The 24,116-nt window shown below is 60.7% G+C and overlaps 2 protein-coding genes and 1 long non-coding RNA gene across 16 annotated transcripts in view; 1 reads left to right on the top strand and 2 right to left on the bottom strand.

Moving 5' to 3' along the window:
• PKD1 (polycystin 1, transient receptor potential channel interacting) overlaps window positions 1-21,737 on the top strand; it is a 42,194-nt gene extending 20,457 nt beyond the window's left edge. The window contains 37 exon segments of the mRNA XM_032460166.1: window positions 161-292; window positions 501-676; window positions 957-1,090; window positions 1,731-3,400; window positions 3,402-4,553; window positions 4,555-5,352; window positions 5,566-5,715; window positions 6,799-6,942; window positions 7,034-7,313; window positions 7,386-7,599; window positions 7,683-7,854; window positions 8,218-8,370; window positions 9,096-9,240; window positions 9,581-10,201; window positions 10,500-10,656; window positions 10,816-11,068; window positions 11,157-11,352; window positions 11,920-12,090; window positions 12,200-12,343; window positions 12,423-12,633; window positions 12,731-12,857; window positions 13,759-13,875; window positions 13,959-14,008; window positions 14,227-14,411; window positions 14,486-14,579; window positions 17,306-17,424; window positions 17,506-17,708; window positions 17,783-17,977; window positions 18,387-18,526; window positions 18,926-19,038; window positions 19,295-19,442; window positions 19,575-19,700; window positions 20,002-20,176; window positions 20,280-20,570; window positions 20,647-20,781; window positions 20,857-21,162; window positions 21,258-21,737. Of these exon segments, the coding sequence (XP_032316057.1) occupies window positions 161-292; window positions 501-676; window positions 957-1,090; window positions 1,731-3,400; window positions 3,402-4,553; window positions 4,555-5,352; window positions 5,566-5,715; window positions 6,799-6,942; window positions 7,034-7,313; window positions 7,386-7,599; window positions 7,683-7,854; window positions 8,218-8,370; window positions 9,096-9,240; window positions 9,581-10,201; window positions 10,500-10,656; window positions 10,816-11,068; window positions 11,157-11,352; window positions 11,920-12,090; window positions 12,200-12,343; window positions 12,423-12,633; window positions 12,731-12,857; window positions 13,759-13,875; window positions 13,959-14,008; window positions 14,227-14,411; window positions 14,486-14,579; window positions 17,306-17,424; window positions 17,506-17,708; window positions 17,783-17,977; window positions 18,387-18,526; window positions 18,926-19,038; window positions 19,295-19,442; window positions 19,575-19,700; window positions 20,002-20,176; window positions 20,280-20,570; window positions 20,647-20,781; window positions 20,857-21,162; window positions 21,258-21,737 (10,077 nt within the window).
• Window positions 194-13,195, bottom strand: LOC116657533. The gene is made up of 3 exons (XR_004312654.1): window positions 13,119-13,195; window positions 3,423-3,427; window positions 194-204 (listed from the first exon to the last, which is right to left on the bottom strand). It is a non-coding gene; the product is annotated as an uncharacterized LOC116657533 (long non-coding RNA).
• A 1,067-nt stretch (window positions 21,738-22,804) lies between the features above and the next one.
• TSC2 (TSC complex subunit 2) overlaps window positions 22,805-24,116 on the bottom strand; it is a 36,943-nt gene continuing 35,631 nt past the window's right edge. For 13 of the 14 annotated variants that reach the window (XM_032460167.1, XM_032460168.1, XM_032460173.1 and 10 more), the window contains 4 exons: window positions 23,675-23,753; window positions 23,514-23,605; window positions 23,327-23,425; window positions 22,805-23,184 (listed from right to left, as the gene is read on the bottom strand). In XM_032460167.1, coding sequence (XP_032316058.1) covers window positions 23,014-23,184; window positions 23,327-23,425; window positions 23,514-23,605; window positions 23,675-23,753 — 441 coding nt within the window. In that variant the 3' untranslated portion in view covers window positions 22,805-23,013. The remainder of the gene's footprint in view (window positions 23,185-23,326; window positions 23,426-23,513; window positions 23,606-23,674; window positions 23,754-24,116) is intronic. The other variant, XM_032460171.1, reaches the window with a different exon arrangement.

Here is a 24,116-nt window from a genome sequence, read left to right as displayed (position 1 = left end):
TCCCCCTCTCCCTGCTGTAGGATGTCTTGAGGTCCTGTCCTGGAAGCCCCACAAAGAGCTGTGTCCAGGCAGGTGGACATGGGCTGAGGGCAGAGTTGATCCTCCAAAGTTCCTGGGCTGGGGCCAGGGTCAAGACCAGCTGACACTGCCCTTCCCACAGAGGTACAGCCCCGTGGTGGAGGCTGGCTCAGACGTGGTCTTCCGCTGGACCATTGATGACAAGCAGTCCCTGACCTTTCACAACGTGGTCTTCAATGTCATCTACCAGAGCGCCGCCATCTTCAAGCTCTCGGTGGGCGGGGGCACAGGTGCAGGGCAGGGGCGCAGGGGGCAAGGGCACAGGGGCAGGGCGGGCTAGGGTGTCCACTGCTCACCTGTGCCTTCTGTTCTGCTTTGCTCTCGAGGACCCTGTGGTGGCAATGGGTGAGTGCAGGGTGGGGTGCTGTCCATGCTGCCTTGTGGGATGCTGGCGGCCTGCTCACCACCACCTGTTTCCACAGCTGACAGCCTCTAACCATGTGAGCAATGTCACTGTGAACTACAACGTCACTGTGGAGCGGATGCACAGGATGCGGGGCCTGCGGGTATCTGTGCTGCCACTTGTGCTGCCCCCCAATGGCACGCTGGCACTGGCGGCCCACGTGCTGGTGGACTCGGCTGTGGAGGTGGCCTTCCTGTGAGTGTGTTGGGCCCGGTGGGGAGCAGGGGCTGACTGAGCCTGGGTGAGGCTGGCACCAGGTTCTCCCCCAGCCTCCACCTCCTCATCTGTCAGGAGCGTTAGGTGCCTCAGACCTTGGGAAGGGGCCAGGGGATGCTGGGTGGTGCCCTGAAAGGAAGTGTAAGGGAAGTGACAGCAGCCGTGGCCAAGCCACTGTGCACCTCCCACTCCCATGGGAGTGGCCAGCCCCTCCCACCCATCCCCCAGCCTGCTCACCATCTGCTCTCTGCCCTGGCAGGTGGACCTTCGGGGATGGGGAGCAGGTGATTGGCCAGTTCAAGCCTCCATACAACGAGTCCTTCCAGGTCCCAGACCCTACAGTGGCCCAGGTGCTGGTGGAGCACAATGCAACACACACCTACACCGTCCCAGGTGAGGGGCAGGCCTACCCTGCCAGCGTCTAGCTTGGGCAAGCTCTGCCCTGGGGTCAGCCTTTCCCTGGGGGACAGCCCCTCTGTCCTGCCTCCCCCCAGTCCAGCCTGGGCTGATGGTCAGGGCCCTTACTAGGGTGAAGAGTGGGTATCCAGGGGTGGATAGGGCCTCTGAGACCCATGATTCAAGTCTGCTGGCCAGAAACTGGACCTTCCTGTCTCCTCCCCTGAGCCTTTTTGTGAGAGAAGGGGAGGTTCTTTGTAGTCATTTTTAGAACTCTAGAAGCCACACACACACAGATGCGGAGTAAACTGGTGCCCCCATAATCTCAGCCCTGTGCCTGTGCTTGTCCTGTTACCCCAAGTGCGTTCGCACCTGGAGGTGGTCGCTCTTCATCTTGTTCTGCCTCAGCCCTGCGTCTTGCCCTGAGCTGATGGCACCCTGTGTGCACCTGTTGCGAGGACCACCTGGGCAGCGTCCAAGGGCATTCTCTGTTCACATTTTGGCTGGGGCCCTGCTCTGCCCACTCAGGAGGCCCCTGCCCACAACACGGGGTTAGGTGGGGATTCTGCTGAGTAGGTGGTGGTGGCAGCGGTGACGGTGGCTCCGGCCCCATCCCCACTCTGGGCCTGTCCCCCAGGTGAATACAACCTGACCCTGCTTGTGTCTAATGCCTTCGAGAACCTGACGCAGAAGGTGCTTGTGAGTGTGCGTGCCACCCTGCCTGCCTTGGCCGTGGCCATGGGTAGTCATGTCCTGGTGGCTGGCCAGCCTGTTACCTTCTTCCCACACCCACTGCCCTCCCCTGAGGGCGTCCTGTATACATGGGACTTCGGGGACGGTTCCCCAGCTGTGACACAGCCCCAGCCAGAGGTCAACCACACGTATGCCTCGAGAGGCATGTACCACATTCGCCTGGAGGTCAACAACACTGTCAGCAGCACAGTGGCAGGTGTCAGTGTCCGCGTCTTTGAGGAGCTCCGTGGCTTGACTGTGAACCTGAGCCCAGCTGTGGAGCAGGGTGCACCTGTTGTGGTCAATGCGACCCTGGATTCGGGCGACAACGTCACATGGACTTTCGACATGGGGGATGGCACAGTGCTCACGGGCCCTGAGGCCGTGGTGGAGCACGTGTACCTGCGGGCTCAGAACTGCACGGTGACCGTGGGTGCGTCCAGCCCCGCCGGCCGCCTGGCCCAGAGCCTGCCTGTGCAGGTCTTTGTCCTGGAGGTGCTGTGGATCGACCCTGCATTCTGCATCCCCACCCAGCCCCACGCCCAGCTCATGGCCCATGTCACTGGGGACCCTGCTCACTACGTCTTTGACTGGACCTTTGGGGACGGCTCATCCAACACGACCGTCCAGGGGGACCCGACAGTGACTCACAACTTCACGCGCAGTGGCACATTCCCCCTGGCGCTGGTCCTATCAAGCCACGTGAACAAGGCGCATTACTTCAGCAGTGTCTGTGTGGAGCCCGAGGTGGGCAACGTCACCCTGTGGCCCGAGAGGCAGTTCGTGCAGCTCGGGGATGAGGCTGGGCTGGTGGCCCGTGCCTGGCCCCCATTCCCCTACCGGTACACCTGGGACTTCGGCACTAAGGATGCTGCCACCCGTGTTGGGGGCCCTGAGGCCACATTTATGTACCGGGACTCGGGTTCCTACCTGGTGACAGTCACTGTGTCTAATAACATCTCGGCCGCCAATGACTCGGCGCTCGTGGAGGTGCAGGAGCCCGTGGAGCTCGCAGGCATCAGGGTCAACGGCTCCCATGTGCTGGAGCTGCAGCAGCCCTACCTGTTCTCTGCTGAGGGCCGCGGACACCCCGCCACCTACCTTTGGGAGCTGGGGGACGGCGGGCAGCTCAAGGGCCCCACAGTCACCCACGCCTACAACTGCACGGGCTACTTCACTGTCAGGGTGGCCGGTTGGAATGAGGTGAGCCGGGGGGAGGCCTGGCTGAATGTCACGGTACAGCAGCGCGTGCGGGGGCTCAGTGTCAATGCCAGCCGCACAGTGGTGCCCCTGAACAGCAGCGTGAGCTTCAGCACTGTGCTGGAGGCAGGCAGCAACGTGCACTACTCCTGGGTCCTCTGTGACCGCTGTACACCCATCCCCGGGGGCCCCACCATCTCCTACACCTTTCGCTCCATTGGCACCTTCAACATCATTGTCACGGCTGAGAACGAGGTGGGCACTGCCCAGGACAGCATCTTCATCTATGTCCTGCAGCACATCGAGGGGCTGCAGGTGGTGGGTGGCGGCAATAGCTGCTGCTTCCCCACCAACCGCACGCTGCAGCTGCAGGCTGCTGGTCCGGGATGGCACCAACATCTCCTACAGCTGGACTGCCCAGGCGGATGGTGGCCCAACCCTCACTGGCAGCGGCAAAGCCTTCTCACTCACTGTGCTTGAGGCTGGCACCTACCACATCCAGCTGCGGGCCACCAATATGCTGGGCAGTGCCTTGGCCAACCGCACTGTGGACTTTGTGGAACCTGTTGGGTGGCTGGCTGCAGCTGCCTCCCCAAACCCAGCTGCTGTCAACACAAGTGTCGCCCTCCATGCTGAGCTGGCTGGTGGCAGTGGTGTCACTTACACCTGGTCTCTGGGGGAAGGGCTGAGCTGGGAGACCCCAGAGCCATCCACCACCCTTGCCTTTCCCAGCCCCGGTCTGCACCTGGTCACAGTCATGGCCAAGAACCAGCTGGGCTCAGCCAATGCCACCATTGAAGTGGCCGTGCAGGTTCCTGTGAGTGGCCTTAGCATCAGGGCCGGTGAACTGGACTGCAGCTTTGTGGTAACCGGCTCCACCGTGCCCTTCTCAGGGCAGCTGGCCTTGGGCACCGATGTGAACTGGTGCTGGGCCATGCCGGGTGGCGACAGGCATGGCCAGCACGTCACCATGATCTTCCCTGACGCTGGCACCTTCTCCATTCAGCTCAATGCCTCCAACACGGTCAGTTGGATCATAGCCACACACAACCTCACGGTGGAGGAGCCAGTCACGGGCCTGGTGCTGTGGGCCAGCAGTAAGGTGGTAGAGCCTGGGCAGCTGATCCACTTTCAGATCCTGCTGGCCACCGGCTCGGCTGTCAGCTTCCACCTGCAGGTGGGCGTGGCTGGCCTCGAGGCACTTCCTGGGCCCCACTTCTCCCGAAGTTTCCCCCACGTCGGGGAATACACAGTGAGTGTCCAGGCCAAGAACCACGTGAGCCGGGCGCAGGCGCAGGTGCGCATCTCGGTGCTAGAGGCCGTGGCTGGGCTCCAGGTGCCCGACTGCTGTGAGCTGGCCATCGCCACGGGCGCTGAGAGGAACTTCACGGCCCGGGTGCAGCGGGGGACCCGCGTTGCCTATGCGTGGTACTTCTCCTTACAGAAGGTCCAAGGGGACTCACTGGTCATCCTGTCGGGCCGTGATGTCACCTACACCCCAGTGGCTGCAGGGCTGCTGGAGATTCACTGTGCGAGCTTTCAACGAGCTGGGCGGCGTAAACCGCACACTCATGGTTGAGATCCAGGATGTCATCCAGCATGTGGTGCTGCGCAGCAGCCGCTGCTTCACCAACCGCTCGGCCCGCTTCGAGGCTGCCACCAGCCCCAGCCCCCGGCGCGTGGCCTACCGCTGGGATTTCGGCGACGGGACCCTGGTTGAGGACACAGAGGTACCTTGGGCTGCCCACTCCTACCTGCAGCCTGGGGACTACCAAGTAGAGGTGAATGCCTCCAACCTGGTGAGCTTCTTCGTGGCACAGGCCACAGTCACTGTCCACGTGTTGGCCTGCAGGGAGCCCGAGGTGGACGTGGCCCTGCCCCCGCAGGTGCTGATGCGACGTTCCCAGCGCAACTACCTGGAAGCCCATGTCGACCTGCGTAACTGTGTCACCTACCAGACTGAGTACCGCTGGGAGGTGTACCGTGCCACTAGCTGCCAGCGATCTGGGCGCATGACCCATGTGACTCTGCCTGGTGTGGACGTGAGCCGGCCTCAGCTGGTGGTACCACGGCTGGCACTTCCCGTGGGCCACTACTGTTTCGTGTTTATGGTGTCATTTGGGGACACACCCCTTGCACGGAGCATCCAGGCCAACGTGACCATGGCCCCTGAGCGCCTGGTGCCCATTGTTGAGGGTGGCTCCTACCGAGTGTGGTCAGACACTCAAGACCTGGTGCTGAATGGCAGTAAGTCCTATGACCCCAACCTGGAGGATGGTGACCAGACGCCGCTCAGCTTCCACTGGGCCTGCGTGGCCTCGACACAGGTCAGTCACATGGTGGGCCAAGGCTGGCTGCCCTCCTGGTCCGCCTTCCAGTCATTTGTGTGAATGAGCTTGGCAGTCTCTTGGGTCTGCTTGACGTCTTAGTGGTCGGCTTGATCCCAGCAAGGGGGAGGGTCTTCCCAGCTTTCCCCTGGGCCAGGCTCCACTGGGAGGCTGGGCTAGAGTCTCACCCCCCACCCCCATTATGGGCTGCAGAGTGAAACTGGCGGGTGTGTACTGAACTTCGGGCCCCGTGGGAGCAGCGTGGTCACCATCCCGCGGGAGCGCCTGCAGGCTGGCGTGGAATACACCTTCAACCTGACTGTGTGGAAAGCCGGCCGGAAGGAGGAGGCCACCAACCAGACGGTGGGTGCTGCCCCAGCCAAGCCCTTGGCAGAGCCTCAGGCCTTCTGGGGTAGGGGCGCTGCCCCAGAGTTCTGAGTGCACAGGGCCCCTGCCTACATATGGCAATGAGTACCCATTTTTAAGGTTTTCTATGTTTTAGTGCTTCCAGGTGTTACTCACTTTAAATTATTACTACTTTTGACACAAAGTCTACTTAACAAGATGCTTCTCTGGCATTGCTTCTGAAAGGACCACAGCTGCACTCGAGCCAAGAAGCACAGTACAGGTTCTAGCGGTTTGTGAGAAATACCCTGTCCGCACAACACTGAAGGCTGACAGTGAGGAGACAAGTCCCCTCCCCAGAGCACGGTGTCCTTTCTCTGAACCCTGTGTGGGTGTACACTCTCACTCCCTCCCCTGACTGGCCTGGCAGTTCAGGACCTCGTGCACTTGACCCCATGGCACCACTCCTGCTGCTGTGATGGGAGCGGGTGTGCCAGGCCCTGCTGGTGCTCGGAATGGGGTGTCTGTCCCAAGCACCAGGCGTCTCCCAGCTGGCTTACCCAGGGAGGGTCCTGCTCAGAGGAGCCGTCGGGGGCTGCCTGACATGAGCCCTACCCCAGTGCAGAGCAGCAGTAACCTCGGACAGAGCTGTGTAGAGCACAGTGTCCGTGTTCCCAGAGCCATGGTCATTCATCTCTCCAGGCATAGGTGAGCACCTGTTGGGTGCCTCCTGTGTACCAGGCCCAAGCTGGGCCCTGGATGCTGCAGAAAATGAGCCCTTTGTGGTCTCCTGCTCCTTTAAATGACCCTCCCCCCAAGAATGGGAGACATAAAACCACACAAATATACTGGGTGAAGGTTGAGCGCATGGTCCTTGGGAACCTGGGCTGCGGGCTGGTTTAGGAGTTGGCCGGGCCTTCGAGGAGCTTTCGCAGTTGTGGAAGCAGCATATGTGGAGAGCAGAGACCCCACTCTTCCATGGGTCCCACTGCCTCCCCACTGCACTAGCAGACTCAATGGTCGGCCTCAGGAGCAGAATCCCTGTGTGGGGGTCCTGGCCGTGGTGGGCATGGCTTCCCTTTAATCCCACCTGATCCTCAGGTGCTGATCCGGAGTGGTCGGGTGCCCATTGTGTCCTTGGAGTGCGTGTCCTGCAAGGCGCAGGCCGTCTATGCTGTGAGCCGCAGCTCCTACGTGTACCTGGAGGGTCGCTGTGACAGCTGCAGCGGGGGCTCCACGCGAGGGGTGAGCGGGCGGGGCCCAGGTTGGGGGACCAAAGGTGGGGGGCCTGGGGAGGACCCACCCCTGAGCACCTGTGGTCCATGTGCCCCCTCAGCGCTGGGCGGCACGCACCTTTAGCAACGAGACGCTGGTGCTGGATGAAACGACCACATCCACGGGCAGCGCGGGCATGCGGCTAGTGGTGCGGCGCGGCGTGCTCCGGGATGGTGAGGGCTACACGTTCACGCTCACGGTGCTGGGCCACTCCGGCGAGGAGCAGGGCTGCGCCTCCATCAGCCTCTCCGCCAACCGCCCTCCACTGGGGGGCTCCTGCCGCCTCTTCCCCCTCGAGGCCGTGCATGCTCTCACCACCAAGGTGCACTTTGAGTGTGTAGGTGAGTATGGCTGCAGGGCGCCGGTGATATGGGGACACATGGAGACCCTGGTGACGCTCTGGGGGCCCACAGGTTGGCAGGACGCGGAAGACGCAGGTGCTCCCCTGGTGTATGCCCTGCTGCTGCGGCGTTGTCGCCAAGGCCACTGCGAAGAGTTCTGTGTCTACAAGGGCAGCCTCTCCACCTACGGGGCTGTGCTGCCGCCTGGCTTTGCGCCTCGCTTTGTGGTAGGCCTGGCTGTGGTTGTGCAGGACCAGCTGGGTGCAGCTGTGGTTGCACTCAACAAGTAAGCCTGGCCGGTGGGAGCAGGGCCTGGCTGGGGCTGGGAGAAGGGACTGCCACCTATTCACACATGGCCTCTGCCCATAGCTCTCTGGCCATCACTCTGCCAGAGCCCCCCAGAGACCCTGCCGACAGCCCCCGGGACCTCACACTCTGGCTGTACAGCCTCACAGAGAGCATGCTGCCTGGGCTGCTGAGACAGGCCGACCCCCAGCACGTCATCGAGTACTCACTGGCCCTCATCACCGTGCTCAACGAGGTCAGTGCGGGCTGAGGAGCCCCTCCTGGAGCCTGCCCTCAGTGTCAGGGGCCCAGACCAGCACTCCTGACCAGGTCCTTGGAAAGGACTTGTCTCTTGGCTCCTTGAAACTACTCCTGCTCTCAGCGGCACCGACTCTCAGGGCCCTCCCCTCTGGGCCCTCCCCAGCACTGGGCTCTCCCCGCCTCTCCTCTCCTGTGCCCCTAGCCCCTGCAGGGGGTCCTGGGAAAGCCCCCTTTTGCCCTCCAAACAAGGCTCGAGTTGCTGCTGGTGTGATGCAGCAGCTGAGAATGCCTGCCCTGTGGCTACTTGTGCTGCTGGTGGGGCTGCCTGTCTCCCGCTGACAGCTCCTTATGCCCACAGTACGAACATACTCTGGCCATGGTGGCAGAGCCGGACCTCAAGCAGCAGCTGCGTGCCCAGATACGCAAGAATATCACAGAGACACTGGTCTCCCTGCGGGTCAACACCGTGGATGACATTCAGCAGGTCGCAGCTGCGCTGGCCCAGTGCACGGTAGGACAGGCCCCAGGCCCCAGGCCCCGTGGCAGCCCTGGGCCAACCCACCCTGTTGCTCCCAGAGCTCCTTTACAGCCGAGTCTCCTGGCCACGAGCTTGTCCTCAGCCCTCCCAGCTTGAGCCACGAGCCTGCAGGGATCCCGGGCACAAGGAGCAGCCTGGGTGTAGGGAAGGCTGATATGAAGGGGCCATTCTGTGCCTTCCCCCTCGGGCCTATCCAGCCCTGAGAGGCCACCCGCCACCCTCACCAGGGACTCAGGCACTGGGCTGGGCTTGGTCTTGATGGCGGGCACTGTGTCCAGGGTGGCAGTGGATTGCTGCCAAGGCCTCAGTGAAAGAGAAGGGAGTGGAGAACCTTCTGGGTGGGGGTTGCCCTGTCTGCCACATGGCTCCCGAGGCTGTGTGCATGTCCGGGGTTGGCCAGTGGGGCCACATTACCTCAGACTCTGCCCACATGTGGGGAAGAGCCACGGATGGCCTCCAAGCAGGGTAGAGCCACATTTGGTGCGGTTTCTCTAACTGCAACTTGAAGGGTGGTTTAGGGAGGCCCAGCGGAGGGGGAAGGCCACTGTTACAGAGGCTGCCCCAGAATCATGGTAAGTGTGGTGGAGCCGAGCTGGGTCGAGGGGCAGATGCAGGCAGAACTGCCCCTGAGTGGCCCCCTGCCCAGCCCTGGGCAGCTGGCTGGGGAGGGGCTGGACGTGGCGCTGGGCGCTCTGCAGGTGTCCAGCAGGGGGCTGCTGTGCCGCTCGTGCCTGAAGAAGACGTTGCATAAGCTGGAGGGCATGATGCGCATCCTTCAGGCGGAGACTGCCGCGGGCACCGGGACGCCCACTGCCATTGCCGACAGCATCCTCAACATCACAGGTGTGGACGAATAGTGCTCCCCAGATTCCCCGCTTCCCGTCTCCCCCTGCCTCTTTCCCTCAGACCTTCCCCCAACCTCTCCCAGACCTCTCCCTCCCTTCTCTTCCCCTCCCCGACCTCCCTCCCACCTCTCCCTGCAGATCTTTTCCTCCCAACCCCTCCTCCCACCTCTTCCCCACCCCTGATCTCTCCCACTGGACCTCTCCCCTCAGCCTTTCCCTCTTCTCTCCAACTGCCCCCCGACCTCTCCCCCTAACCCGATCTCTTCCCCCACCCCGATCTCTTCCCCCACCCCGATCTCTTCCCCCCATCTCTCCCCTCAATCTCTCCACATCCACAGGCGACCTCATCCACCTGGCCAGCTCAGACATACAGGGCCCGCAGCCATCAGAGCTGGGGGCTGAGCTGCCATCACTGATGGTGGCATCCAGGGCCTACCACCTCTCGTCAGCCCTCATGTGCATCCTCATGCGCTCCCGTGTGCTCAACGAGGAGCCCCTGACCCTGGCGGGTGAGGAGATTGTGGCGCAGGGCAAGCGCTCGGACCCGCTGAGCCTGCTGTGTCAGGGCAACGCCTCGGGCCCTGGCTGCCACTTTTCCATCCCCACGGCCTTCAGTGGGGCCCTGTCCAACCTCAGTGATGTGGTGCAGCTCATCTTCCTTGTCGACTCCAATCCCTTTCCCTTTGGCTACATCAGCAACTACACCGTCTCCACCAAGGTGGCGTCCATGGCCTTCCAGACACAGGCTGGTGCCCAGATCCCTATCAGGCAGCTAGCCTCAGAGCGTGCCATCACAGTAAAGGTGCCCAACAACTCAGACCAGGCTGCCCACGGCCACCGCCTCCCTGCCGGCTCTGCCGTCATCCAGCCCCAGGCCTCGGTCAGCGTTGTGGTCACCCCTGAGAACAGCAACCCGGAGGCCGGGCTGCACCTGCAGCTCACCTACACGGTGCTCAACGGTGGGTGTTGTGGGCGGGGCACTCAGTGGGCCACCTCCTCCCCCTACCCCTGGCCCTGCCTGTGTGGGGGTGGTGAGGGATGGCCTGGGTGAACAACATTTCTTCTGGGACTTGGGGAAAGTCAGTCTCCTCCTTAACAGGGTCCTGGGGGCCTGGCTGGAAGGCAGTGGGGGAACCAGGGAGGCTCTCCCAGCCCCCCAGCCTGTGCAGGGTGAGGCTCGGAAGGCTCTCAGGTTTCTCCCGGGCTGTGTGAGCTGCCCAGGGTTGGGGGGTCCAACTCTGCACGTGCCCCTCACAGAGCTCTACCTGCCCGAGGAGCCCGAGCCCTTCCTGGCCGTCTACCTGCACTCAGTGCCCCATCCCAATGAGCACAACTGCTCAGCCAGCAGGAGGATCAGCCCAGAGGCCCTGGCCGGGGACGACCACAGGCCCTACACCCTCTTCATTGCCCCCGGGTGAGTGCGTCCCTGCCCTGGGGGGCATCCCTAGAGGACCTGGTGGGGCTGGTCTCTAAGGGGGTGGATGTGATCAGATCCCTATGTGTCCAGGCCGGTGGCCTCACCGTGGGGGCAGACCTGGCCAGGTCTGGCCGTAACACCCCTCCCCTCTTCCAGGACAGGAGACCTGGGCAGGAGCTACTACCTGAACCTGACCAGCCACTTCCGTTGGTCAGCACTGGAGGTGTCTGTGAGTCTGTATACATCCCTCTGCCAGTACTTCAGTGAGGAGGAGATGGCGTGGCGGACAGAAGGGCTGCTGCCCCTGGAGGAGACCTCACCCAGCCAGGCTGTCTGCCTCACCCGCCACCTCACCGCCTTTGGCGCCAGCCTCTTTGTGCCCCCCAGCCACGTCCACTTTATCTTCCCTGTGAGTGGTGGGAAACCCTGGCTCTGCCCTGAGCAGGTGAGGGGTGGCCTGTGCCTCCTGGGCCTCCCTGATGACTTTGTCTCCCCAGGAGCCGGCCTCTGGCATGAATTACATTGTTCTGCTGACATGTATAGTATGCCTGGTAACCTACGCAGTCATGGCTGGGATTCTGCGTAAGCTGGACCAGCTAGACGTCCGCCGGGTCCGCGTCATCCCTTTCTGTGGGAAGGGGGGCCGCTTCAAGTATGAGATCCTGGTCAAGACTGGTTGGGGCCGGGGCTCAGGTGAGGGGAGCCACCTTCCTAACAGGGACTCTCACAGATGGAGGGCACCAGGTTTCCCACGGCTGTGTAAGGTTGGGGCTTGGTAGTCCACACAGCATTACTGTTTTTCATTTCTCTGCTTTCCTGTTGGTCTCCCAACCCCCTCTCTTGGTGATGACACGTTTTTGTAAAATGTTGGTTTATCACTGGAGACAAGGAGGCTATACCCCTGCATGCTTGATGGTCTGTGTGGGGACTGATAGTTCCATGGCGACTGGTCACCAGCAGACTTTTGAAGGGGTGACAGCATTGGTCACCACTTAGGATGTGCATCTCTTATTTACTTAGCAGACCGAAGGGTTGGCAGCTGGGTTGATGTTTCAGGCAGTTACTCACAGTTAATGAATCATAATAACTGGCATTTGAATCATGCCATTGGGAGCTGTTGTTACAACAGTCTGAGGCAACTGATACGGTTCTGTATAGGACTTCTTGTGCTTGTGAAGGATGCTGACAGCAGGCTTGCGGGGTCACGTATCTGCTGGGCAGTGCACCCAGAGACCTGCCTGCTCTCCTTCCATCCTCCAGGTACCACAGCGCATGTGGGCATCATGCTGTACGGGGCAGATAGTCGGAGTGGCCACCGGCACCTGGACGGGGACAGAGCCTTCCACCGCAACAGCCTGGACATCTTCCAGATTGCCACCCCGCACAGCCTGGGCAGTGTGTGGAAGATCCGTGTGTGGCATGACAACAAAGGTCTGTGCAGCGCCAGCCGCTGCTCCTCAGGCCACTGGCCCTGGCGCCCTGGCCCGGCCCCACCCCCTCACCGGCTCCACCCACTGACCCAGCTCTGGCCCCTCTGCAGGACTCAGCCCCGCCTGGTTCCTGCAGCACGTCATTGTCAGGGACCTGCAGAATGCCCGCAGCACCTTCTTCCTGGTCAACGACTGGCTGTCGGTGGAGACTGAGGCCAACGGGGGCCTGGTGGAGAAGGAGGTGCTGGCAGCAAGTAAGGCCTCATCCTGACTAGGCAGCGGAGGGTAGCCTTGCCCTTGGGCCTCCTGCAGCTGTCCTATGCCCTTTCCCAGGCGACGCGACCCTGCGGAGATTCAGGCGGCTCCTTGTGGCTGAGCTGCAGCGCGGCTTCTTTGACAAGCACATTTGGCTTTCAATATGGGACCGGCCGCCTCGGAGCCGCTTCACTCGTGTCCAGAGGGCTACATGCTGTGTCCTCCTCATCTGCCTCTTTCTGGGTGCCAATGCTGTGTGGTATGGCGTTGTGGGAGATGCTGCCTACAGGTGGGTGCCTGTGGGGGTCAGGACAGCTTCCCTCTGCGCAACCCTTCCTGCCCCTCCCCGCGTCTCCCAGCCTGCTCTCTCTCCTCTCTGGCTACAGCCTGGGGCCTGTGTCCAATCTGATCCCACTGAGCTTCGATACAGTCGCTGTTGGCCTGGTGTCCAGCGTGGTTGTCTACCCCGTCTACCTGGCCATCCTGTTCCTCTTCCGGATGTCCCGGAGCAAGGTAGGTGGGGCTGGGGCCACGGAGCTCGTGGAGCATGGGCACCGCTGCCCCTGCCAAGGGCTGTGCTGTCCAGTACGGCAGCCAGAGAGGGATGGTCACTGAGGTCAACCACACAGACTGGCTATATTGAACCAGGAAAAGAGAGATGCAGAGAGTCGAAATCAGGAATGAACGGGGGATATCCCTGCTGACCTCACAGACAGGCTTGGCCAGGTAAGGTGACTTAGGAGACACAGACAAGTTCCTAGAAAGACAAACTACGAAAACCTACACGTGAAGAAATAGGAAATCTGAGCAGACCTGTAGCAAGTAAAGAAGTTGAATCAGTAATTTAAAACCTCCCACAAAGAAAAAACCATATGGCCTCACTGGTGATTGTACTAAGCAGTTATGGAAGAATCAACACAGATTCTTCACAAACTCAAAAAAACCCAAGAGGGAGCATTTCCTAAAACATCCCATGATGCCAAAAGCAGACAAAGATGTGACAAGAAAAAGAAACTGCAGATTACCATCCCTTAGGGACCTACAGGCAAAAATCCTCAACAAGATAGCAACAAATCAAGTCCACCCTCGTGAGAAAGGATCTCGCACCACGACCAAGTGGCATTTTCCCCAGGAACCCAGTACAGTCATCTTTAGCTACACGTGGCTATTTACATTTAAGTTAATTAAAATGAGATTAAATTAAAACTTCAGTCTCTTTGTTACGCCAGCCACATTTCCGGTGCTCTGCAGCAGCACGTGGCTAGTGGTCACTGTGCTGGACAGTGTAGATGTAGAATGTGTGCCTTATTCTAGAACCTTCCCCAGGACAGCAGTGCTCCAGACTGCCCGCTCAGGAGGGAGCATGCCTCCTGTGCAGAGGCCTAAGCTGCCTCCCGCCTGCCTCTCCCCACAGGTGGCTGGGGGTCCGAGCCCCACCCCCATGGGGCCACAGGCACTGGATGTGGACAGTTGCCTGGACTCGTCTGTGCTGGACAGCTCCGTCCTTGCGTTCCCAGGACTCCGTGCAGAGGTGAGGGCTCCACCAGGGTCCGCCTGGGTAGGGGCTGCTTTCTGGGCAGCCCAGTGTCAGACTGTCTCTGTGCTTCTCAACAGGCCTTTGCTGGACAAGTGAAACAGGACTTATTTCTGGAGGATTCTAAAAGGTGGGGGTCCCTAGGGAAAATGTTTCTCACGTAGGTTAGCTGCACCACACATGTGCCCTGTCGTGTGTCCTCATCCAGTGTTGCTGGCCGTGTGTTGTGTACCTGGCCCGGGAGTGTGTGCATTTAGCAGCCTTGCATGTCCATCTGGGCCTAGACTTGGGTTGGGTGTCTGCGCACACAGGTCCCTTGGGCTCCCCTCTCTGACCTGTCACCTGCAGCCTGGTGTGCTGGCCATCCAGCGAAGGCACGCTCAGTTGGCCAGACTTGCTGAGTGACCCATCTGTCATGGGCAGCACCCTGCAGCGTCTGGCCCGGGGCCAGATGGGCTGCACACTGGGCCCAGAGGAGGACAGTGTCTCCCTGGTCAGTCCCTCCTCCCCTGCCAAATACTTCTCAGCTTCAGGTGAGCAGAGGTGGGGAGGGTGGTGTCCTCCAGTCTCCCCAGGAAGGCGCCATGACATGTTCTGCTCCCTCTAGATGAAGACCTGATCCGGCAGATCCTGGCTGAAGGGGTCAGTAGCCTGGTCCCTACCCAGGACACTCTGGGAGAAACGGACCTGCGCACTGGCCTGTGAGTGCCTGGCTCCTTGGGATGGGGGCAGTGGGGAGCCCAGGGCAGGGGCCTGCTCCCGGTCTGGGGCCATCCTTGTGCTGTCTGTCCAGTGCAGGGTTGGGGTGAAGTTGTTGGGCCTCTGAGCCCCTCATTTGTTGAAAGGACCTCTTGGGGCTACCTAGGCCCTGTCAGTGTCCCCTTTAGGGCAGCAGGAGTGAAGGATGTTTGAGTAACAAAAGGCCACTGATGTGGGGCAGGCAGGGCTTGGTTGTGAGGAGCAATCATTGACAGACTTTTAAATACCTAGTTTTTTTCTTCTGAAAGTATTTCGATTTTATGTTTTTAAGAATTTCTCAATTTCTTGGCTGGTTTCCAATTTAGTAACAAACATTCATATAGAATTACCTCTTAACATCTTTGCTCATCTGTATGTAATTTGGGGGGGACTTGGAGGGGGGTAATTAGGTTTACTTGTTTATTTAAATGGAGGAGGTACTAGGGATTGAACCCAGGACCTCATGCTTGCTGAGTACGCGCTCTATCTCTGAGCTCTACCCTCCTCCTGAATTTCCTTTTTTAAGGCGGAATAATATTCCACTGTATGGATGGACCATTTTTTTGTTGGAGGTGGGGTGGGTAACTTGATTGACTGATTGATTGATTTTAATGGAGTTACTGGGGATTGAACCCAGGACCTCCATGCATGCTGAGCATGCGCTCTACCACCGAGTTCTACCTCTCCCCCGTGTCTATTTTAATACCTATATTTCCATTCATTTTAACTCTTCTAGTTTTTAAGCAACCAAAAATTACTGAGATACATGAACTGTCCCAGAACACAAGCTTCTCAAAGTAGTAGTAATTAGCAGTGACCACCCCAGTACCTCTAGTCCCAAAGCCCAAAGTCCCAGACCAAACTCTGGATTCATTTTTGACTCTCTTGAGTATTTCCTCACTTGAGATTCTGTCAGCTACTTTGCAGGTCCAGAATCTGCCTCTTCTCTCCATCTGCCCAAACATCATCCTCTACCTGGACCATTCTGCTCATCCTCTGCAGCTCATCCTCACTCTGTGCCAGAGAGAGCCTGCTCCCTGCAGCAGGCCCCGTCACTCTACCCCTGGGGCACTGGTATCTACTGCCGCTTAATAGGTCAGCCCCAAATGCTCACTTGCAGCAACGTGGCTGGCAGGCTGTCATGGGAGTTCCCAGCTCCTCCCGCTCTGGACCTCACTGCTAGGTTGCTTGAACGTCCTCAAAACATGGCACTCCACCAACCACACCTGACCGGCCAGCCCCACCACCTCCCCTGCTGTCTCCTGCCACCCTCCGTCCCTCGCTCCTGTCTTCACCTTTCACGTCTGCTGCTCGCTCTGCCTTGAGTTCCCCACCAAGACCAGAGCTGCGTGTTCTGCTTCCTCCAGGTCCTCCTTCAGATGCTGCCTGGTCAGAGTCTGCCTTTCTGTCTCATGTAAATACCGTCAGGCACGAGCCTCTGTCTCCGTGTCCTCCCTGCTTCACTCGTGCTGTCTGCTTCCCCCACCAGCACGTGCACGCAATATGTGCACAGACTGTGTTCTTGTCACTCAGTGCTGGGAATGGTGCTTGGCATTCAGTTAGGGGATAACGTACTTGTTGTGACTAAAGGGATCAATGAATATTAATCCAGTAACACACATAGTCAGCTGTCATGCAGCTCAGAGTCTAACATAAAGTTCTGCAAATTCTATGCTAGATCCACTATATGATCCTCATATGCCATGTTTATATCCATGTGTGAAATATAAACACACATACAGAAAAGGGACAGAAAAAAACTAACACTGCTGTTCCCTGCATGACAGAAATGCTGTTAGATGTCTGTTCTCGGTTGTCATCCTACTTTCTACAGTTTATGCTACTTTTCATCAGAAAAGTCCATTTCATGAAGGAATTGTGTCCCATGACTTCCTACCTTCAGAAAACACAGTGCCTTTTATTCTCTAGGAGACGCATAAAACCAGAAACCTTTGCTGCAGCTCATTGGCAGGCACATGCCAGAGCTCGGGGGGGCCCACCCTCTTCTTCCTCTTACACATTCAGGGCACAGCTGTGCAGAACCACTGCTCAGTGTGTGCACTTTATTCCTAGAAGTGCCTCTCATGGTTTTGCTTCCCTCTTTCCTTTCTCTTCCATACTTTCTCCCGTTCCTGTAGCTCCCTGCCTCCCATCTGTAGTGGCCCTGGCTCTGGGCAGGTCAGGGTGGCTCCGTGGGGCAGGTAGCTCTCTGGTGTCTGTGGCACTTGTTGGAAGGTTGAGAACCCAGTTATGATTCACTAGCACGAAGAGCAGGCAGGGAGACGAGGCCGGTGGCTGGATGGTCATGCTCTGAGGCGATGGCTGCTGGGGTGGCAGCAGGATGGGGTGCAACAAGTCCCAGAGGTGCGAGGCCAGGACTTGGTGGTGGACTAAGCTGGAAGTGAGTGGGAGATGGACAGAAGCTGATGGCATTTCCTGGCCTGAGGAGCAGGGTGGATGTGGGCCCCTCCCCAGAGTGACCAGTGGTGTTCTGAGCCCCAGCACCATGCGCCATGTCCACTCTGGTTTGGGGCACTGTCCTTTCTCTCCATGGGCAAGAGGAAGGGAAACACAGAGACCCAGAGAGGCTCAAGGGACCTCTGGTGCCGAGGAAGTGGGTTGGTTGCATCCTGGGGCAGTGTGCAGGCTGCCAGGTGAGCATGGGCTGGTCCCTCTTCCTGTGCCTCAGGTCCAGCACTCCCGGGGACAGGACTCAGACGCTGGTGCTGCAGAAACTGGGGGAGAGGGGGCCGCCCAGTCCGGGCCTGACATGGGAGCAGCCCCAGTCAGTCAAGCTTTCCAGGACAGGTGTGCTCCTGTATCCCCCAGATGACCCTCCCTGTCCCTTCCTCTGGGCTGCCAGTAACCTGTCTTTGTCTGCCTCCCCAGGGCTGGTGGAGGGTCTGCGGAAGCGACTGCTGCCTGCTTGGTGTGCTCCCCTGGCTCATGGGCTCAGCCTGCTCCTGGTGGCCGTGGCCGTGGGGGTGTCGGGGTGGGTGGGTGCCAGCTTCCCCCCCAGTGTGTCCGTCATGTGGCTCCTCTCAAGCAGCTCCAGCTTCCTGGCCTCATTCCTCTGCTGGGAACCGCTCAAGGTAAGTGGGATGCGAGGGGCCACGCTGCTGCCTGCCGGCACCCGAGGGCCCTTCTGATGCCACTCCCGGCCCAGGTCCTGCTGGAAGCCCTATACTTCTCACTGGTGGCCAAGCGGCTGCACCCCGATGAGGATGACACCCTGGTGGAGAGCCCGGCTGTGACGCCTGTGAGCGAGCGTGTGCCCCGAGTGCGGCCACCCCATGGCTTTGCACTCTTCCTGGCAAAGGAGGAAGCCCGAAAGGTCAAGAGACTGCATGGGATGTTGAGGGTGAGCTCGGGCCCTCCCTCTCTGGCCTGCTGGCCAGGGCAGCATCTTCCAGGAGGTCTGCCTTTCTCAAAAACCTCATATGTGCCCTTCTCCTGACCACTGAAGGCCCCTCAGCAGGGGTTCTGGGGCACTGTAGCCTCTGTGCCCACTCCCTCTCATCACTCTGGACCCTCTGCCCCTAGTCCTTGTTTGGCTCCTCGTGCCCAACTCAGATGCATGCTCCTGCCTGGCCTCAGGGGCCCTGGTGTGGCTCCTCGGCCTTCACTGACCCTGTCTGTCCCTAGGCCTGGCTCTCTCAGCACTAGGCCCCCTGGCTATGGGCACTTTGCTGCCCATTGTCCAGAAGTCTGCTCTGTTATGGGGGGCCAGGCTGGGATTGGCTGACCCCAGGGCTACCCCTGCCCCCCAGGGCCTTCTGGTGTACATGTTCTTCCTGCTGGTGACGCTGCTGGCCAACTATGGGGACACCTCATGCCACAGCCATGCCTACCACCTGCAGAGTGCCATCAAGCAGGAGCTGGACAGCCGGGCCTTCCTGGCCATCACCCGGTATGATGCACGCACCTCTCTGCACGCATGTCTGTCTGCTGGCCAGGGTGGTGCTCTTGCCAACCAGGGTCACTTTGGTCCTGCCCTTGTCCAGTCCAACCCCTGGGGTAGTGGGAAGCATCTCAATACATTTTTGGTTATCAGAACTGGAGTGGGTGCTGCTGGCAATGGATAGAGACCACAGATTCTGCTCAGCACCCTACGTGCCCAAGTATAGCCCCACAGCAGCGTTTCTGCCCCCATGTGTCAGGAAGCCGAGGTTGAGGAACCAGCACTGGCAGCTGCCTGTGAGCTGGGCAGGGGCTTCATAGCTGAGCTCTCTGGGCCTCTGACCCCTGTGGGTGTGGTGGCCACAGGGGGCTGAGGGATGGAGCATGTGACTCTGTCTGGTGTGGGCAGGTCTGATGAGTTCTGGCCATGGATGTCCCATGTACTGCTCCCCTACATCCACGGGAACCAATCTAGACCAGAGCTGGGGCCCCCACGACTACGGCAGGTGCGGCTGCAGGAAGGTGAGTGGGGGAAGGGTACTCTGGCACTTAACCTTGCTTTTTTCCAAAGAGAAGCCTTTGGCTGGGGGCTGGTTCCAGCTCCCTTAGCTGGCTGACCTCCTCCTGCCTTTGTTTCCTGATCTTAAATGAGACTATGACATTTATCTTCTGCATAGTTGGGAGGGTTTGGTGAGATCATGCAGAGCTCAGCCCAGGAAGCTGGTAGACAGTAAGTGTTCCTGGGTCAGCCATGCTCATTCCCTGGTTGTCTGACCAGCTCTTTGCCCAGACCCTCCTGGCTCAGGGGCGCTCACATGCTCGGCAGCCTCAGGGAGCTTCAGCACCGGTGACTATGGCATTGGCTGGGGGAGTGCTGCCCATAACGGCTCTGAGACATGGGCCTACTCGGCACCGGACCTGCTAGGGTGAGCAGGGAGGGCAGGCCAGGGTGCGGGGGAGGGAGGAGGGAGGAGGTCTCCAGAGCAGCCCCTGGCCCCAGCGTGCTTCGGGTTCCCACAGGGCAGGGCACTGCTCTGACACTGCCCCCTCACCTGCAGCGTCTGGTACTGGGGCTCCTGTGCTGTGTATGACAGCGGGGGCTACGTGCAGGAGCTGGGGCCCAGCCTAGAGGAGAGCCGCGCGCAGCTGGGCTTCCTGCAGCTGCACAACTGGATAGACAACAGGTGGGCTCTTGGTCCCTCCCCGCCCCCACCCTCTCGGCACACCGGCCACAGCTGCATCCCCCTGCCCTTTGCAGGCACCATGCAGCAGTGGTCCAGTCCACTCCCACACCCCAGGTTTGCTGCTCTTGATCATTCCCCAGAGTGGCCCAACGAGCCCCACTGCAGCCCCACGTCCTCTCCAGGGCATGCCCCACCCTTCCCCAACACCTGCCGTCCAAACCCCTTACTCTGCGATGGCGCCAGCCCTTCCATTCCACACACTCCGACTCCAGCCCCTCTTCCGCCCCATTTCTCCGCGCAGGAGCCGCGCCGTGTTCGTGGAGCTCACGCGCTACAGCCCGGCCGTGGGGCTGCACGCCTCAATCACGCTGCGCCTTGAGTTCCCCGCCGCCGGACATGCCGTGGCGGCCCTCAGCGTCCGCCCGTTCGCCCTGCGGCGCCTTAGCGCCGGCCTCTCGCTGCCACTGCTCACCTCGGTAGGCCCCGCCCCCGCGGTACTGGCCCCGCCTGCCCACTCAGCCCGGCACTGGCCACGCCCACCCAGCCTGGCCCTGACCCGCTCCCCACCCCGCCGTGCAGGTGAGCCTGCTGCTGTTCGCGGTGTATTTCTCGGGGGCCGAGGTACGTGCCTGGCGCCGGGAGGGGCGCGGGCGTGCGGCGCGGCCTGGGACCTGGGCACGGTGGCTGCTGGTGGCGCTGACGGCAGCCGCTGCGCTGGTGCGCCTGGCCCAGTTGGGCGCCGCCGACCGCCAGTGGACCCGCTTCCTGCGCCGCCGCCCTCGCCGCTTCACCAGCTTCGAACAGGTGGCACAGCTGAGCGCCGTGGCCCGCGGCCTGGCGGCCTCGCTGCTCTTCCTGCTTTTAGTCAAGGTGAGGGCTGGTTTGGTGGGGCGGGGCAGGGCAGCTGGCGTTAGCAGGTTGGTCAGCTGATGCCACTTGTCTACAGGCCGCCCAGCAGCTGCGCTTTGTGCGCCAGTGGTCGGTTTTTGGCAAGACACTGTGCCGCGCCCTGCCAGAGCTCGCGGGGGCAGCCTTGGGCCTGGTGGTGCTTGCCGTGGCCTACGCCCAGTTGGCTGTTCTGGTAGGTGTTCTGTGGGGCTGTGGGAGAGGGTGGCTTAGCCTGTGCCAGCCCCTCACTCTTGCCGTCTTCCTGCAGTTGGTCTCCTCCTGTGTGGACTCCCTTCGGAGCGCAGCTCGGGCCCTCTTGGTGCTGTGCCCAGGTGCTGGGAGTCCCGCCCTGTGCCCTGCCGAGTCCTGGCGCCTGTCCCCCGTGTTGTGCACCGGGCTCTGGGCCCTGCGGCTGTGGGGTGCCCTGAGGCTGGGGGCAGTCCTTCTGCGGTGGCGGTACCACACTCTGCGGGGGGAGCTCTACCGCCCAGCCTGGGAGCCGCAGGACTATGAGATGGTGGAACTGTTCCTGCGCAGGCTGCGCCTCTGGATGGGCTTCAGCAAGGTTAAGGAGGTGGGTACGGCCCAGTGGGGGGGAGAGGGATGCACCCTGGGCCCAGCTGAGCCCAGGGCGCAGCCGGACTGACCGAGCCCCTGTGCCGCCCCCAGTTCCGCCACAAAGTCCGCTTTGAAGGGATGGAGCCATTACCCTCCCGCTCATCTAGGGGCTCCAAGTCTTCTCCGGACATGCCCCCACACAGTGGGGGCTCCGATGCTTCTCGCCCCTCCACCTCCTCCAGCCAGCTGGACGGGCTGAGCGTGATCACGGGCCTGGGCCGGCCAGGGCCCCGAGGGGAGCCAGAGCCTGAGCCCTCCCGCCTCCAAGCTGTGTTTGAGGCCTTGCTGGCCCAGTTCGACCGACTCAACCAGGCCACGGAGGACGTCTACCAGCTGGAACAGCGGCTACAGAGCCTGCGTGGCCTCAGGAACAGTGGGCCCCCAGCTTCCACTCCCACCTGCCCCCTCCCAGGCCTGCGGCCAGCCCTGCCCAGCCGCCTGGCCCGGGCCAGTCGAGGGGTTGGCCTGACTACAGGCCCCAGCAGGGTGTCCCTGCGGGCAAAGAACAAGATCCACCCCAGCAGCACTTAGCCTCTGGGCATCTGGGCTCATGCCTCTTCCCTGGGGTGGGCCTGTGACTTTACTCCGGCCCCTCAGAGCCAGAGCAGACACCGCTTAGTATTATTATCTTCTGCCACCCTCCAGGTTTCGGGCCAGGCAGAACAGCTGCACACAGGTCCCTCAGAGAATGGACAGCACTTGTCTGTCTCTCTGTGGGCTTCAGCACTTTAAAGAGGCCACGTGGCCAGCCAGGACCCAGGGTCCCCTCCTCAGTTCCCTGTGGGAGGACACAGCAGTATTGGACTGAGTGCCCAGCCTCTGAGATGCTAATTTATTTCCCAAGTCCTCAGGTACAGCGGGCTGTGCCCGGCCCCACCTTCTGGGCAGACATCTATCTCCCCTTGCTAAGGATCCAGGCTGTGGGGAGGGAATCTGCACTTCCTGTTATCCTCCCCCTAAATTATTACCTCCTGCCCCCTTGCTGAGTGCACTCACTTCCAGCCACCGCTGTGTGTCTATTGTCAGTAATTTATGTGGGGTTAAAATGTATATATTTTTGTACGTCGCTTTTTTTCAGTAGGGTCAAGGGGCTTGGTGGCTGAACCAACCTGCACCCACTGTCACCCACAGCGAGGGGGAGCTGGGACTGCAGAGCTGGCCTTCTTCCCCAGACACCTGCCTTTATGGCTGGGGAAGCAACAGCTGCTTCTTGGAACCAAGTCTGGCCTTGGGCAGGTGGGGCTGTTGGATGGGCACCATCACCACTGTGGCCTTATTTTCCTGCCCTGCCCAAGGTGGGGCAGGGAGAAGGAAGGCCTAGGCCTGCTGGTGTCAGGTCTGGGGGAGGGGCAGGGCCCGTGCATGGCACAGGACCCCAGGGTAGGTAGGGGGAAAGACCTCCCCCCGGGAGCTGGCTCTCGGGCCAGGAGAGGTGAGTGTGACAGTGCATGTGTGAGAACCCACATGGTGACACGTGAGGCTTTCCTGAGGGTGAGGCCCCACCAGCAGCCAGATAGGCCACTGCCCTTGTCCAGTGGGCATGGCCAAAGCTAAAGCCTTAATCCCGCCCTGTCCCCCAATAGACGAAGTCAAATAAATGAGTTGGCTGACTTGACCGCTCCCGTCTGTCTGTCCAAGCGCACAGGCCTAGGAACAGTGGCACTTTATTTGCGCAAATAAATACCTCCCAGCGCCTCCTGGGAGCAGAGAGGGTCCAGCAGCACGGCTGCTCAGGTGACAGGAGCCTGGGCACATACTCAGCATCTGGGAGACCCCAGTGGGGCTGGGCAGCTGCTCACGCACAGCCTCACACAAACTCAGTGAAGTCGTCCACAGAGGAGATGAGGCGCTTCCGCTGGCCTGTCTCATAGGTGGGTGTGGGCTCAGCCGGGGCCTGAGCCGGGGCCTTGGTGTGACCCTGAGGGTGCATCTGGATCAGGGGCAGGCTGGCGTTGGAGTAGTGAGCTTCCTCACGGATCTGAGGGATAGGGAGCTTTGGCAGCAAGCCCAGGAGGGGTTGCATGCACACCCACCGGCATCTGTTCAGCCATCATGTCTCTGCCGGGGCGCCCCCCCCCCCCCATCCGGTGCACATCATGCCCTCAGCCAAGCCTCCCTACCCGGTGGCGGAGCCGCTTGATGTGGCGAAGCCTGGCAATCCACTTGGAGGGGTAGATGTCGGTGGGGTTGGAGCGGCTGTGGTGCACCTGTGAGGCCATCTGGGGTGGGGAGGGTGGGGCAGTGAGTCATGCACGGGTGGCACCTGTGGGCCCAACCCACCCACCCCCAGGTGCCAAGTCTGCTCACATTTGCGTGCAGGGCCATCTGGCGGGCCACGAAAGGCAGATTTCTATCAGACACAATCTTGGCCACACTGGTGTCCACAAGGCCCTCCATGTCTAGGGAGACACAGTGCTCACGTGGGGCTCAGGGCCCCGGGTGCTTCCCCACCCAGCCCCGGGCCTCACCTTTCCGGCACTGCAGTGACACCAGGTTACACTCATAGTCCAGGGGAGTGATAATCACGTGGACAAAGTTGAACTGGCCCTGTTGGGACAAGAACAGGGGTCACCCTGGCACCCATGGCCACTTTCTGCTACCCCCATACTTAGCCCAAGAGGACAGTGGGCTCACTGGTTAGACACTTGCTAACTCAGCAAGTGGCCCAGCCTTGCACGTGTAGCCACCAAGCCGTACACCCACACTCCCTCCTAAACCAGCCTCGGGACCAAGCCTGCCACCCTATCACCCCCCTCCTGCCTCACCTGTGACCCAGCGTATTCCATACCTGATCCCAATCCCTGAATGTGCCAAACAGGCACACAGCACCCCCCAACCCCTCCATGCTGCCCAGAGCTCCTGGGATATCCAGCCCTCAGCTCAGGAACCCCCATGCCCGAGCACCACCCC

Source organism: Camelus ferus, chromosome 18 (genome assembly GCF_009834535.1).
Source record: "Camelus ferus isolate YT-003-E chromosome 18, BCGSAC_Cfer_1.0, whole genome shotgun sequence".
NCBI lineage: Eukaryota > Metazoa > Chordata > Mammalia > Artiodactyla > Camelidae > Camelus > Camelus ferus.
This window is presented reverse-complemented; position numbering and strand designations above follow the sequence as displayed.